A 13793-nucleotide genomic window follows, 5' to 3' on the forward strand; every position below is an offset into this window, starting at 1 on the left:
GTCCTCTGTCCAGTCAGCGTCGTAGTGGTCTGGGATGTAGACCACAGTTAGGAGGGGTCTGACAATTTACCTGATAGTTCTTCCTGTTAGGGAGTTTTCCAAGAGTGTGGGTTTTCCTACAGCCATAGGAATTTAGGAAACTGGCATGCCAGTCAAGCACTGAACCCTCCACCCACAGGTACCTTTTGTTTCCTTAACCCTAGGGTCCCTCTTAGTTGATAAAGTGGCATCTCTTTTGCTCCTCAGATCACAGGGGAAGCACAGAGTCCTCTACTTCAGGTCCCTCTGATCACAGGAACCCGTACTTCAGCCTGGATGCACGGTGGCTTCACTGCAAGGACCCTGGAGGACCCTGGGACTCCACGACAGCACATCATGTGCCATCTGGGACAGGAAAGCTGCTGGGCACTACAGAAAAACCCCTCCTTCTCTCCCGGGCCTCGAGACCACTTGTCCTCAGAGCCCCGTGTCCACAGCTTTCTCCTCAGCTTCACCTGATGCCCGTCTCATCAGGGTCTTTTGGCCTTCGTGTTTTCTACTTACAAGCAACTTCCTGGGACTTCTAACTGGAACATTCCCCAGAGAGGGAATCTGATGGAGCTTGCCCTCTGGCCAGTCGGCAAATAAGGACCCCCCTTAGGTGCAGAATAGTGGAGTTCAGGCAGTGGGAGGTCATGTGTTTGCCTACATGACAGGGCCTGTGAGCACAGCAGAGTCTCACCCTATAGGTGGGGAGAGGGCAAGCCAGCTCAGAGTATATCTGGGAGAGGGGAAAAGAGAGAGATTGAGAATTTACTCAGGAGTATTTTGCCAGAAGTGGAGAGATAGTCCCCTGGCCCTCTCTAAGACAGAGATGCTCTGGGAGTACTGAACATGGAGTGAGATCTAAGGGATAGTGTTTTGTGTTTTTTGTTGTTGTTGTTGTTGTTGTTGTTGAGACAGAGTCTCACTCTGTCACCCAGGCTGGAGTGCAGTGGTGCGATCTCAGCTCACTGCAACCCCCACCTCCCAGGTTCAAGTAATTTTCCTGCCTAAGCCTCCTGAGAAGCTGGGATTACAGGCATGCACCTCTCCTCTTCGTGTCACCTTCAGCTGACCCCTGTGACCCAGGCTTACGAAGTATGACCCAGGCTTACTTTGCCCCACCCACCCACTCCCTATTCACACACACACACCACCACACTAAAAATAACTTGTGTATTTTTAGTAGAGACAAGGTTTCCCCATGTTGGCCAGTCTGGTCTTGAACTCCTGACCTCGGGTGATCCACCCACCTTGGCCTACCAGGGTGCTGGGATTATAGGTGTGAGCCACTGTGCCTAGCCAAGGATAGTGTTTCTGAAGGACCCAGAATCAGTTTGCCTCCTTCCTCCTCATTCACACCCCACATTCAGGGTTTTACTGCTAATCACAAGAAAACAAAATAACAAAGGGAGGACATTGAAAAGGCCACAGAAGCTTCTGAAAGTCTGAAGAATCAGCCTCCCTTCTGACTTGGCCGATGAGAATCTCTCTGAGCTTTCCCTTTCCCCTTGTATTCCTTAGACTGGAACTCAAATGTTTCTCTGTCTTGAGTCCACAGAATGATAGACACAAAAAAGGGAAAAGAGTTGTAAATTGGCACATCTTCTATTTTTCAGATGCAGAATCTGAGGCCCAAAGAAGCCATGCGACAAACCTTTGGTGAGAACTTGTGTTAGAATCAAGTCTCTGGCCTAGCTACCCAGTGTGCCCTGGGACCTCTCCATAGCTGTCCAGAGGGAGCCTCTGAGTCACAGCTGGTGGGTGACAGCGTGGAAGTGACAGGAGTCTTCCCAGACACCACACATGGGCAGCCTGGAAGGTCCCCAAACTTCCGTCTCCCCACGGCCTCTGTGAATGGGAGCAGCAGCATTCTGGCTGGTGGGGAACACTTGGAGGTAAACAGAGAAAGCCAGGGGCTGCCACCCACTTTCCTTAGCCAGCCAGCAATTTGACAGACTCAAGCAAGTTACCCTGCCTGTGATGTGAAATATTACCATTACTTCTGAAAGGGTACTGGCCAAAATCACTATTCATAAAAAACGCATCAAGGTAGGGTTATAAGTTACAAAGATGGCTGGGTGGGATGGCTCATGCCTGTAATCCCAGCACTTTGGGAGGCCGAAGCAGATCACTTGAGGCCAAGAGTTCAAGATTCACCTGGGCAACAGAGTGAGAGCCTTATCTCTTAAAAAAAATGTTTTTTTAAAAACTTCACCAGGAGTGGTGGCACATTCCTGTAGTCCCAGTTACTCAGGACGCTGAGGTGGGAGGATCGCTTCAGCTCAGGAGTTTAAGGCTGCAGTGAACTACAATCACACCACTGCATTCCAGCCTGGGCAACAGAGTGAGACCCTGCGTCTAAAAAAAGTGACAGAGGTGAAGACTGGATCCAACAGCAGATTACCTAAAGGAGGGAACAACCAACTCCTGAAAAACATCTGTCCTAAAGCTGAATGAAAGAACGCAGCTACAAGGTTGGGCGTGGTGGCTCACGCTTGTAATCCCAGCACTTTAGGAGGCTGGGGCAGGCAGATCACTTGAGGTCAAGAGTTTGAGACCAGCCTGGCCAGCCTGGTGAAACCCTGTCTCTACTAAAAATACAAAAATTAGCTGGGCGTGATAGTGCATGCCTGTGATCCCAGCTACTTGGGAGGCTGAGGCATGAGAATCCCTTTAACCCAGGAGATGGACGTTGCAGTGAGCCAGATGTGGTGGTGCATGCCCATAGTCCCAGCTACTCAAGAGGCTGAGATGGGAAGATTGCTTGAGCCCAGGAGTTTGAGGCTGCAGCAAGCCATGACTGTGCCACTGCACTCCAGCCTGGGTGACAGGGCAAGACTTGGTCTCAAAAAAAAATAAAAAATGAAAAAATTAATAAATAATGCAGCTGCTTAGCCACTGCCTTTTCCCTTGGTTATGTGGGTAACAGGCAACCCATGCTCTGCAGGGAAGGGGCGTGGGTACAAACCTGGATTCCTTAGCTTACTGGCTGTGTGGCTGCAGCCAGGCAATTTCACTTGTCTGAGGTGCTGCTCCCTCATCTACATCATTCAGGGCTGTGATGCTGGCATATTCAACAAGATAATATCTGTAAGGGGCCCAGCTCTGGACTCAGCACACAGTAGGTACTAATGAAATACAATCATGAACATAGTTATCATCATCATTTGGCCAAGTGTGCCCAGATCCAACCATTACCATCACCAAGCCAAGGGAGCTGTTCCAGCAGGTGCGAGCTGGGGTTGAGTTAGACAGAACCACTGGAATTCACATCCCAGTGCCAACACTGGACACTTGCTTCTCTAACAGGATTTTTCAACCTCAACACTATTGACATTTTGGGCTACTTTTTTATTGTGGGGTGCTGTCCTATGCATTGTGTGGTGTTTAGCAGCATCCCTGGCCTCTACTCTCTAAGATACCAGTAGCATCCTCCCCTAGTTGTGACAACCAAAAATGTCTCCGGGCATTGCCAAATGTCCTCTGAAAGGCAAAAATCACCTCTGGTTCAGAAGAGTGGTCAAATAAAATGTTCATATTAGGTTTCTTATTAGTATTAGGCAAAGTCAAAGAATCTACCCAGAGTATCCAGTTTAAAAAAATTGCTGCCAGGATGACCTTTTTCTGGTAAACCATGGAAGAACATTCATTTCTTCTATTTGACAAGCACTGCAATCCAAGGGAAGAGAATGAACTAGGGAAATAATTGGGTGAGGTTTTAACATTTATGCTAATTTACAGGGTACTTCAACTCCATGCAAATACACCCAGGACTAAGAATTTCTGCTTGATACAGTGGTGAGGGGTAGGTTTAACTGCGGGCTCAGGCCAGATGTCCACAGGAACCCGCTGGCCCTGGTTAAACACTGTGTTGGGTCAGTAGCCCCCATGGAGACCAATAGGCCTACACAAGAGCATTCTTCTCTAGGATATTTATCACTCCCTAACTGAACATAACCGAGGCATTGTTCTAATTCCAGGGACCTGCATCTGCAGGGGGCCATTTTAAAAAAAATAAAAGGATAAGTGAGCAACAGAATGAATGGAACCTCTCCTCTTCGTGTCACCTTCAGCTGACCCCTGTGACCCAGGCTTACTAAGTGTGACCCAGACTTACTTTGCCCCACCTACCCACTCCCTATTCACACACACACACACATACACACACACACACACACACACACACAAATAGAAGACCAAATGGAGACATACTCCTAGCCAGGAATGTGTTTCCTGTGTTGCCCTGGCAGTCACTGCTGGCCCCTCAGGTCAGTTTTGCTAGAAGTACCTGGGAAATCCCTCTGAGCCCTGCTATGGCTTAGGGCCTCAACAGTGTGCAGAAACTGGTTCTTTCCAGGTGCAGAAAACAGAAGAGGCTCCACAGGGAGTCAAGACTTGAGACAACCCACATCAGTCACATGGAGATTCCAAAAGAGTGCCCGGAGACCCAGCTTGGAGCCAGAGGGAATGAGACCGGGAGGGAAGGATGTAGCTAGGGGAAGGACGGCCTGAAAGGAGAGGGGCATTACTAAGCACTTATTAGGCACCTCACAATAAGAGCTTCCTTGAAACATTACCTCCTTTACCTGTCACTACAGCTTGGGAGGGGGCAATTATTATTCCCAGTTTCATCAACAAGTAACCTCAAAGAAGTTTGGCCAGCTGGGACTAGAACCAGGGGTGCCCGACTGCAGAGCCCAGGCTCTTTGCCACACCAGGGGCTCTCAGCGACAACTGCGCAGATAGGTCACCTGAGTGGCTTCAGAAAAATACAGATGCGGTTGGGTGCAATGGCTCACGCCTGTAATCCAAGGACTTTGGGAGGCCAAGGCAGGTGGATCACTTGAGGTCAAGAGTTCGAGACCAGCCTGGCCAACGTGGTGAAACCCTGTCTCTACTAAAAATACAAAAATTAGCGGGGCATGGTAGTGCACACCTGTAGTCTCAGCTACTCAGGAGGCTGAGGCAGGACAATCATTTAAACCCAGGAAGTGGAGGTTGCAGTGAGCTGAGATGAAATCCAGCCTGGGCAATAGAGTGAGACTCAGTCAATAAAAAAAAGAGAGAGAGAGAAAGAAGGAAAGAGAGAAAGAAGAAAGAGAAAGAAGAAAGAAAAGAAAAAGAAAGAAAAAGAAAGAAAGAGAAAGAAAGAAAGAAAAAGGAAAGAGACAGAAAAAGAAGAGAAAGAAAGCAAGAGAGAAAATGCTCAGGTGCTAGCTGCTACCAATTAAACAGAAGTCCTGAAAAGCCTCCAAGGTGATTTTAGTGGATATTCAGGGTCTAGAACTGCTGCCCTCCCCAAGGAATAGAGGAGGGCGATGTGGACCGAGGACGATGCAGTGTGCCGGGCGTTGTCCGTGTGCAGTTAGCCACCTCCAGAGCCTCGCTGTGCTGCAGGAGCCCTCCTCCCCCGCCCCAGGCCTCCCACCCACCCAGTGGGCACTAAGAGCAGACAGTTTTCATGTGTGCTAAATATAGTGCTTGGGAAGATAAATCCACACACCCTCCACGCCATATGATATATATCCCAGCAGAAACCACCTGCAATTATGACCAGGCATATTTCAGAGAACTACAGAATCTCAGAGCAGGAAAAGACTGCTGAGACAACTAGCCCAGCTGAGACCTCATTCAGGGCAGCCCAACTGCCCTGAGGGTTTTTAGGGCCATCTTAGAACAAAGCTACATTACAGGTTTCACTGAAACACCTTATAGGTTTCAATGTTTTGCTGGCTTGCTTTCCCACCGGGTAGTACTTGTGTGGCAAATTAACTGAAAATGGTATTCCTTACCGCAAATTTGTATTCACTGACTTAACAAATATTTGTTAGGCGCCCAGTATGTTTAGGGCACAGTGCCTGATTTTCCTGCCAAAATAGTTACCCATCCCGGAATAAATCCCTTTGTGTAAGTCCAATATAAGATCCAGGCGAGATAGGCTCCGAACCAAGCAAAATCCACCCCCAGCTGGGTTACGGTGGTTTTATTGTTTTCTGGCTCATTGGGTAACTTGGCAACCTGGGATCGTGTCTGCAAAAATCCAGAGGAGGCTGATCCAAGATCAGCTCTCCGGGGTCTGCACAGGGGCCCAAGGGCGGGTGCCCACATTCCTCCCTAGCTGCCCACAGCTGCCCTCTGTCCCCAGCCCAGCTCCAGCTCCCAGCTCCCTCCCATTTCAGGCTAGTTAACCGGCAGCAAGCTCCAGCCACCCAGCTTCATGGGGCCAGCCTCTCTCACCTCTCCTGCTGCCCAACTGTTATTGACAAAAGTAAGCACGCTATTGTGACTTGCCACAGAAATAAAAATTGCTCAGGGGAAGGAATTGGGAACGTTTTGTACTCCAGGGTCACAAAAGATTTAAAAGTCATTCTCCCTACTGGAGATCTCATTTACACTGGGCAGAAACAACAACAAAATAAAAACGTGTCAAATGGATTGTGGAATAAAGGAAAATGCTGCAGAGGCAAACCTAGTAGGGGCAGAAGGAAAGGGAGAGGAGGCAACGCACAGCCTCCTCGTGGGAGAAACCGAGGCCCCAGGGGCTGGACAGTACACGATGCTGGAGAAGGGATGGGAAGGTGCCTTCCCTCCTGCCCATCTCCCTGGGATGCCCACAATGGCTGAGACCACCCTTCTTCATACCAAGGAACACAGCTCCCCATGCCTCTACCCACCCCATCAAAATGCGCAGACCCAAACCCAACCAGAGACAACTATCTCTGATATAAAGGGGGAGTAGCCAAAGCCACCCTGCACAGCAGCACCTGTGATCACAGGAGAAGCTGCCAATATTTCACCTGACTCTCTCCCGTGTCTGTAGAATTCTATCTGAAAGTTATTTCCTCAGGAAAGCTCCTCTGATCCCCCAGATTCAATTATTCCCTCAACAAATATTTATCGAATGGATAACATTTACTGAATGACCCCCAGGGGTTAGATGCCCTTAGTGCGATCTCTCCTAGCTACCCCCTTCCCCCTTTGAACACTTAATAATGATGTTAATTAACTAACTACTTACATAATTATTTCTTAGGGTCTTTAAGGCCTCCTTTTCCCACCCGCCTTTCTGGAATATTGAGCTACTTGACAACGAGAATCAAATCGGCCTTGTTAACTGCTGTATCCTCAGAGTCTAGCTTCCGTTGGCACCTATTGGATGCCAACACATGCTGAATGAATGAGTGAACAAATGGATGAGCAAACTGTCAAGGCCAGCGCCGTTCAGTAGAAATGCTGACCACAAAGGCAAGCCATATATGGAATTTTAAATTTTTTAGAAGCTACATTTTAAAAAGTAAAAAAGAGTGAAATTAATTATAAGAATATATTTTTTTCATCTCAGCATATCTAAAATATTATCATTTTAGCACTTAATATGAAATAATTTTAAAAGTGGTCTTTTGCATTCTTTCTCTCATACTGTCTTCAAAATCCAGTGTGTATTTTACTCCTACCGCACATCCCAATTTGTACTAGGCACATTTCAAATGCTCAGTAGCCACATGGGGCCACCACATTGGACAGCCAAAGTCCAGGCTTCAACAGAGGCTTCCCAGTGTGCTCATTTTCTGGTAAGGTAGGAGAAAAATTATGCTATGCTATGCTATGCTATGCCAACACCCAGTATAGCCATTATGCTTATGGTCTATTGAGTTAGACTGCCTGTTTCAAATCCTGACTCTACTACTTACTCCTTGTGCCCTGGGAAAATTACCTAACCACCCTGTGCCTCAGGTTCCTCTTCCAGAAAATGGGAGTAACAACTGTAGCTATGTTATGGGAGACTGTATTGGAGCAAATGAGTTAAGACCCATAAAGGCCTGGTGCGGTGGCTCATGCCTGTAACCCCAGCACTTTGGGAGGCCAAGGACGGGCGGATCACAAGGTCAGGAGATTGAGACCATCCTGGCTAAAACGGTGTAACCCCGTCTCTACTAAAAATACAAAAAGAAAATTAGCCAGGGGTGGTGGTGTGCACCTGTAGTCCCAGCTACTCGGGAGGCTGAGGCAGGAGAATGGCGTGAACTGGGGAGGCAGAGCTTGCAGTGAGCCGAGATCACACCACAGCACTCCAGTCTGGGTGACAGAGGGAGACTCCATCTCAAAAAAAAGAAAAAAAACAAAAAACCGTAAAGCCCTTACAACAATGCCTGCCACACGGTAACTACTCAATAATATTAACCATTAATGTTTAATTATATGTTTATATCTCATAAAGATATTAGGCTTCACTTCATGCCCCGAGAGATGGGAGGTAGCTGTAGTCACAATACGTTCTGTTGGTAGGATGAACGTAAAACCAGTATCCATTTTAGAGATGAATTCTGAACATATTCTTTCATAGACACTGCAAGATATATTTTAGCAAAAACAGATTGGACCAGGTACAATGGCTCATGCTTATAATCCCAGCCCTTTGGGAGGCAAAGGCAATGGATCACTTGAGCCCGGGAGTTTGAGACCAGCCTGGGCAATATGGTGAAACCCTGTCTGTATTTATAAAAAATAAAATAGAGATAGAGATAGGTGATAGATAATTATGGAGATACAAATTGTATAGGCTAGGAAAAATTGTTAGGTGCACCTAAAGAAGAAAATTTAGACTCTGCCATAGTATACATTGTCATTTGTGGGAATGGGAAGTACTGGTTTAAATGAAAACCTTTTACAACTTTGTAAAGTTTTTTATGCATCTCTTTCACCTGTGAAATTCAAGTTCCACTGTATAAGACACACAAGTTGTCTATTTTCCAATCCAGCATGTAAAGCAAATGACATTTACATTGGACTTCCTAAGGGATAAAATCTGCTTGGGTAAGCTGAGAACTCCATAGGTTCCAGCCCCAGGGCTGACACCTTTCTTACCCCTGTTAGCTGTCGCCATGGTCCTAGGGCAGAGGAACACCGCCTTTGGAGAACAGCCTGGAGGGGCACAGCATTGATGACTTGGGCAGCGCTTCGCCTTCTCAGTCCCAGGGGATTCCCACCAGGCTGGGGTAGTCCCAATCCCATTCTAACTCCATGTGGTCTAGACTAAGAGCCTCAGGGTCAGCCCTGCACCCAAGCTTTCTAGGTGTTCTTTTGTCCAGGGATCACAGAGTCCAGTGAGGTCCAGAATCACTAAATCTGTGACCACAAAGGAGTAGGCATGGAGATGAAATGGTGTGTTGCACTTGAACAGGCATCTTTGCAAAGAAGATCGTAAACTATGGAAAAGAGCCAACAAAATCATTGTGCACTGGGCTTCCACAATCACTTGTGTGTGTGTGCATGTGTGCATAAATGTGAGTGAGTCACTGAGATGGCCAAAGTGACTCGCAGGGACGTGAAATTGAGCCAAAGCCCCCAATCTGTTGAAACATACTCATCTGTTTGAAGGTAAGTGTCTACGTACTTAGGAAACAAGAACACAGAAGAAAATAGACAAAGAGTAAACTCTGGCATATTGAACTCTGGGAGCTTCTCTGCCATTCTCTCTTTGAATATTGCCTCTTCCCCATTCTATCTTTCTACTCAAAATGTGATCTAGGACCAGGTGCGGCTTCACCACCTGGAAGCTTGTTAGAAATGCAAAATAGCTGGCAACTCTCAAGACCTATGGAATCAGAACCAACAGCTCAATGAGACTTAGGTGAACCATATGCACATTAAAATGTGAAAAGCACTAGTTGATATTCTTTCCTTCTGGAACTTCTATTAAATGTATATGAGTCAGGGTGGCTGTATTAGTCTTTTCTCACACTGCTAATAAGATATACCTGAGACTGGGTAATTTATAAAGGAAAGAGGTTTAATAGACTCACAGTTCAGCATGACTGGGGAGGCCTCAGGAAACTAACAATCATGGAAGAAGGGGAAGTAAACACGTCCTTCTTCACATGGTAGCAGGAGAGAGAAGAATGAGAGCCAAGTGAGGGGGGAAGCCCCTTATAAAACCATCAGATCTCGTGAGAACTTACTCATTATCACAAGAACGGCATGAGGGTAACTGCTCCATGATTAAATTACCTCCCACTGGGTCCCGCCCATGGCATGTGGGGATTATGGGAACTACAATTCAAGATGAGATTTAGGTGAGAACACAGCCAAACCCTATCAGTGGCTAACTGCCATAAGAAACAACCTCAAGATGTCAGTGGCTTAGTAGTGGTTTCTTTCTAATTCATATTCAGACTGAGGCAGCTCAGCAGAGGAAAGGGAGATTCGGTCACTCAGGAAGCCAGAAGAACTTCCATCTTCTCATGAAGGAAGAGAGTATGTGGGAGATTGTAAGAGAGATCGTCCAGGCAAGAGGAAAGTGCTGCTCCTCCTTCCTGCTCATGTCTCATTGGCCATAACTCAATCACAAGGTCCACCTGACCACAACCAGCTAAGCTGGGTGGTCTAGAAGTGCACGTGGTAGAAGAGGAGGAACTCAGATATTGGTGACATGAATGTGTTGTGCTTATTGTGTGCTCCATATCTCAACCTACTATCCCATATTCCATTTGTCTATCTTTTGGTGCTGTATCCTGGGTGATTTCTTTATCTCTGTCTTCCGAATCACTAATTCTCTCCCACATTCACTCCAGATCAACCTTTGTCAAATGTTTTCTTAAAGGGCCTGGTAGTAAATACTTTAGAGTGTGTGGCCACATGGTCTCTATTCAACTATTCAACTCTGCTATTTGTAGCTCAACAGCAGCCTAAGACAATATGCTAAAGAATGGGCATGGCTGTGATCTAATAAAACTTTATTTACAAAATCAGGCAGCTGGCCCACAGGCTAGAGTTTGTTGATCCCTGGACTAGACCACTGCTATGGTTTGAATGTGTGTCCCCTTCAAAATTAATTGTGGAAATTTAATCCCTATCATGGTGGTATTAAAAGGTGGGGCTTCTGGGAAAGTGATGAAGTTAAGAGGGCTCTGGCCTCATGAATGGATTAGTGTCCTTATGAAAGAGGCTGCAAAGAGAGTTCACCTTCTTGCCCTTCCATCCTTCACCATGCGAGGGCACAGTGTTTCTCCCCTCCCAAGGATGAAGCCACAAGGAGCCATCTTGGAAACAAACACCAGGTCCTTGCCATACACCTTGATCTTGAACTCCCAGCCTTCAGAACTGTGAGAAATAAATTTCTGTTCCTTATAAATTCAGTCTCAGGTATTTTATTAATAGCAGCACAAACATATTAAGACAGATTTTTATTTTAATTACTATTTTTTGTTTTCTAAATTTCTATTTCTTATTTAAATCTGCCTGTTCTTTTTTATAAGATCTTGTTTTGCTTTATGGATTCTATTTTCCCTTTATTCCTCTGAGTGTTTTACAGATTTATTTTTAAGTTCATTTCACATCACTCTATTATCTGCAGTTCCTCTGGGGTACTAACTGGTCACCAGGGGAAGCGACCAGAAAACAGCTGAGCCTCACCATATCCCACCACAGACCAACCGGGAGCAAGAGAGTGTAGAGCCTGGCTCCTGCTGCTGAAGCTTCCATCTGCGGGAAGGAAAAAAATTTCTCTTCTTAATAGTTTGAAAACTATTACTCAGTCTCTTTGGCCACATCATTTTTATACATAAATCAAAATTTGTAATATCTTCTATCACAAAACAAGCACAATTAAAGAGTAGCAGTTATTAGCTTATCAAGATGACTGACACCTCCTAGCTCATACAGATGGTGTTGCACCCTCTGCTTCAACAGGCTCAGTGACTGGGAGACCTCCCTCCAACTCAGAGCACCTATTCTGGAAGGTGCTCAACATCCTTGAGCCTCAACTTCATCATCTATGAAAATGAGGTAATAATGCCTACCTTACAGAAATGTTATGAAATTTCATTAATATAAATAACAGTGCTTGACCCAAAGTAGGTACTCAACAAATGTTTCCATACAGAAGCACAATCTGATATCTGTGTCTTATTACTGATATCACAATCTCATTAAAAATGTCTTCTTTATCTTGAACTAAAGATATGTTCTAATTCTGCCCCGTTGGCTGTGTAGAATGGGTCTAATTCCTCTTCCAAGAAGCCCTCAAAATACATGAGGGTGATGTGTCATGCCCTCTTCACCAAACTTTCTCTTCTCTAACCAAATGCCCCCAAATTCCTCCAACTAAACAATAATTTCTTGTCTCAAAAGTAACTAGAAGCTCTCGGGCTCTAGTGGCTCCCAAGACAGAGCTCAGCACCAATACCACACCCTTTGCCTTTGAGGATCCCAAACTTGATCTTGTGGGATATGGGTAAAGTTTGTAATTAGCCAAATGCTTTCTTCATTATACAACATTCAGGGGAGTGTCTCCATATCCTCTCCCCATTCCCAACACTGATGGCAAACCCTGTTTTGTTTCAAGGAGTCTGTTTTAGGATGAATATGCTCATCACCGCTGAAATCCAGTTCTGAACTTTTGAAGTGACATTTATTATGGTCTTAGGAAAGGTTCACTGGAGGTGAGAAGTGACAGCTCTGGGTGATAAATCAAATGCAGCTCAGTTTTAATTTAAGGGAAATGCATCATCAAGTCAGCATGGCTCAGGCATCAGCCAGCCCTGGCTGGCAGCTTGTGATTTCTTATGTAAATGGTAAACAGAACTTTGAACGGTGACAATTTCTTCAACTGCTAGAACGAGCCGTCAGCTTCTGTTCTCTGCTTAAACTTGACATCTTAAGCTTCTGGTTAGAGGAGAGTCATGTTAACAAAAACATTTCAGGACTAATCATAATCATGAAGCCTTTCTTAGAAACAATGGTACTTGTACCGCATGTTACACAACACACCTGGTCTGTTTTGCTTCTTCAAAGCACAATAGTCTAGCTTGGGATAGTCTAGCACTGCCTGTCCAACACAGTAGCCACTAGCCACATGTGGCCACGAAGTGTTTGAGATCTCGCTAGTTTACATTGAGCTGCGCTAAAATAACAGTGTAAAATATGACACAGAATTTCAGAGATTTCATACAAAAACAAATGTAAAATGTCTTACTCATAATCTTTTACGTTGATTTTATGTTGAAATGATAATATTTGGGATATATTAAATTAACTACTTATTAAAAGTAACTTCACCTGTTTCTTACTGAAGTCACAGTCTCACTAAACATTTTTCCATCGTGGCTGATAGAAAACTTTAAATTACCTATGTGGCTCACATTTGTGGCTACCATTATGTTTCTAGTGGACAATGCTAGTCTGAAAGGCAAGGCAGGCAGCTGGAAATCGCATGTTTCTGTAGCTCATCCTCTTGGTGCAGACTCAGAAACAAAGGAGTCTACCATCAGAAGCTATCACGGGCTTTATTGTTTCTTTGTTGGTTAGACTAGAGCAGTGGTCCTCAAACTTCAGTGAACATAAGTGCTATGGACTGAATTGTGTCCTGCCCCGCCCCCCTCGAATTCACATATTGAAGCTCTAAATTCCCCCATGTGATTGTTTCAGAGATAAGGCCTTTAAGGAGGGGATTAAGGTTAAACAAATCATAAGGGTGGGGCCCTGATCCAAGAGAACTGGTGTCCTTATAAGAAGAGGAAGAGGCCAGGAGCTGTGGCTCAGGTCTATGATCCCAACTCTTTGGGAGGTCAAGGAAGGCAGATCACTTGAGGCTGCCTGGTCAACATGGTGAAACTGTGTCTCCACAAAAAATACAACAGTTAGCTGGGTGTGGTGGCATGTGCCTGTAATCCCAGCTACTCAAGAGGCTGAGGCATGAGAATCACCTGAACCTGGGAAGCGGAGGTTGCAGTGAGCTGAGATTGCACCACTAAACTCCAGTATGGGCAGAG

General features: G+C 45.6%; 1 protein-coding gene across 11 annotated transcripts in view; it reads right to left on the bottom strand.

Annotated features, from left to right (window-relative positions):
- Positions 1-11417: 11417 nt before the first annotated feature.
- Positions 11418-13793, bottom strand: part of LOC105473588 (kinectin 1) — a 160346-nt gene continuing 157970 nt past the window's right edge. For all 11 annotated transcript variants that reach the window (XM_071100127.1, XM_071100132.1, XM_071100129.1 and 8 more), the window contains one exon: positions 11418-11505. In XM_071100127.1, the coding sequence (XP_070956228.1) occupies positions 11433-11505 (73 nt within the window). In that variant the 3' untranslated portion in view covers positions 11418-11432. The remainder of the gene's footprint in view (positions 11506-13793) is intronic.

Source organism: Macaca nemestrina, chromosome 7 (assembly GCF_043159975.1).
Source record: "Macaca nemestrina isolate mMacNem1 chromosome 7, mMacNem.hap1, whole genome shotgun sequence".
Taxonomy (NCBI): Eukaryota; Metazoa; Chordata; class Mammalia; order Primates; family Cercopithecidae; genus Macaca; species Macaca nemestrina.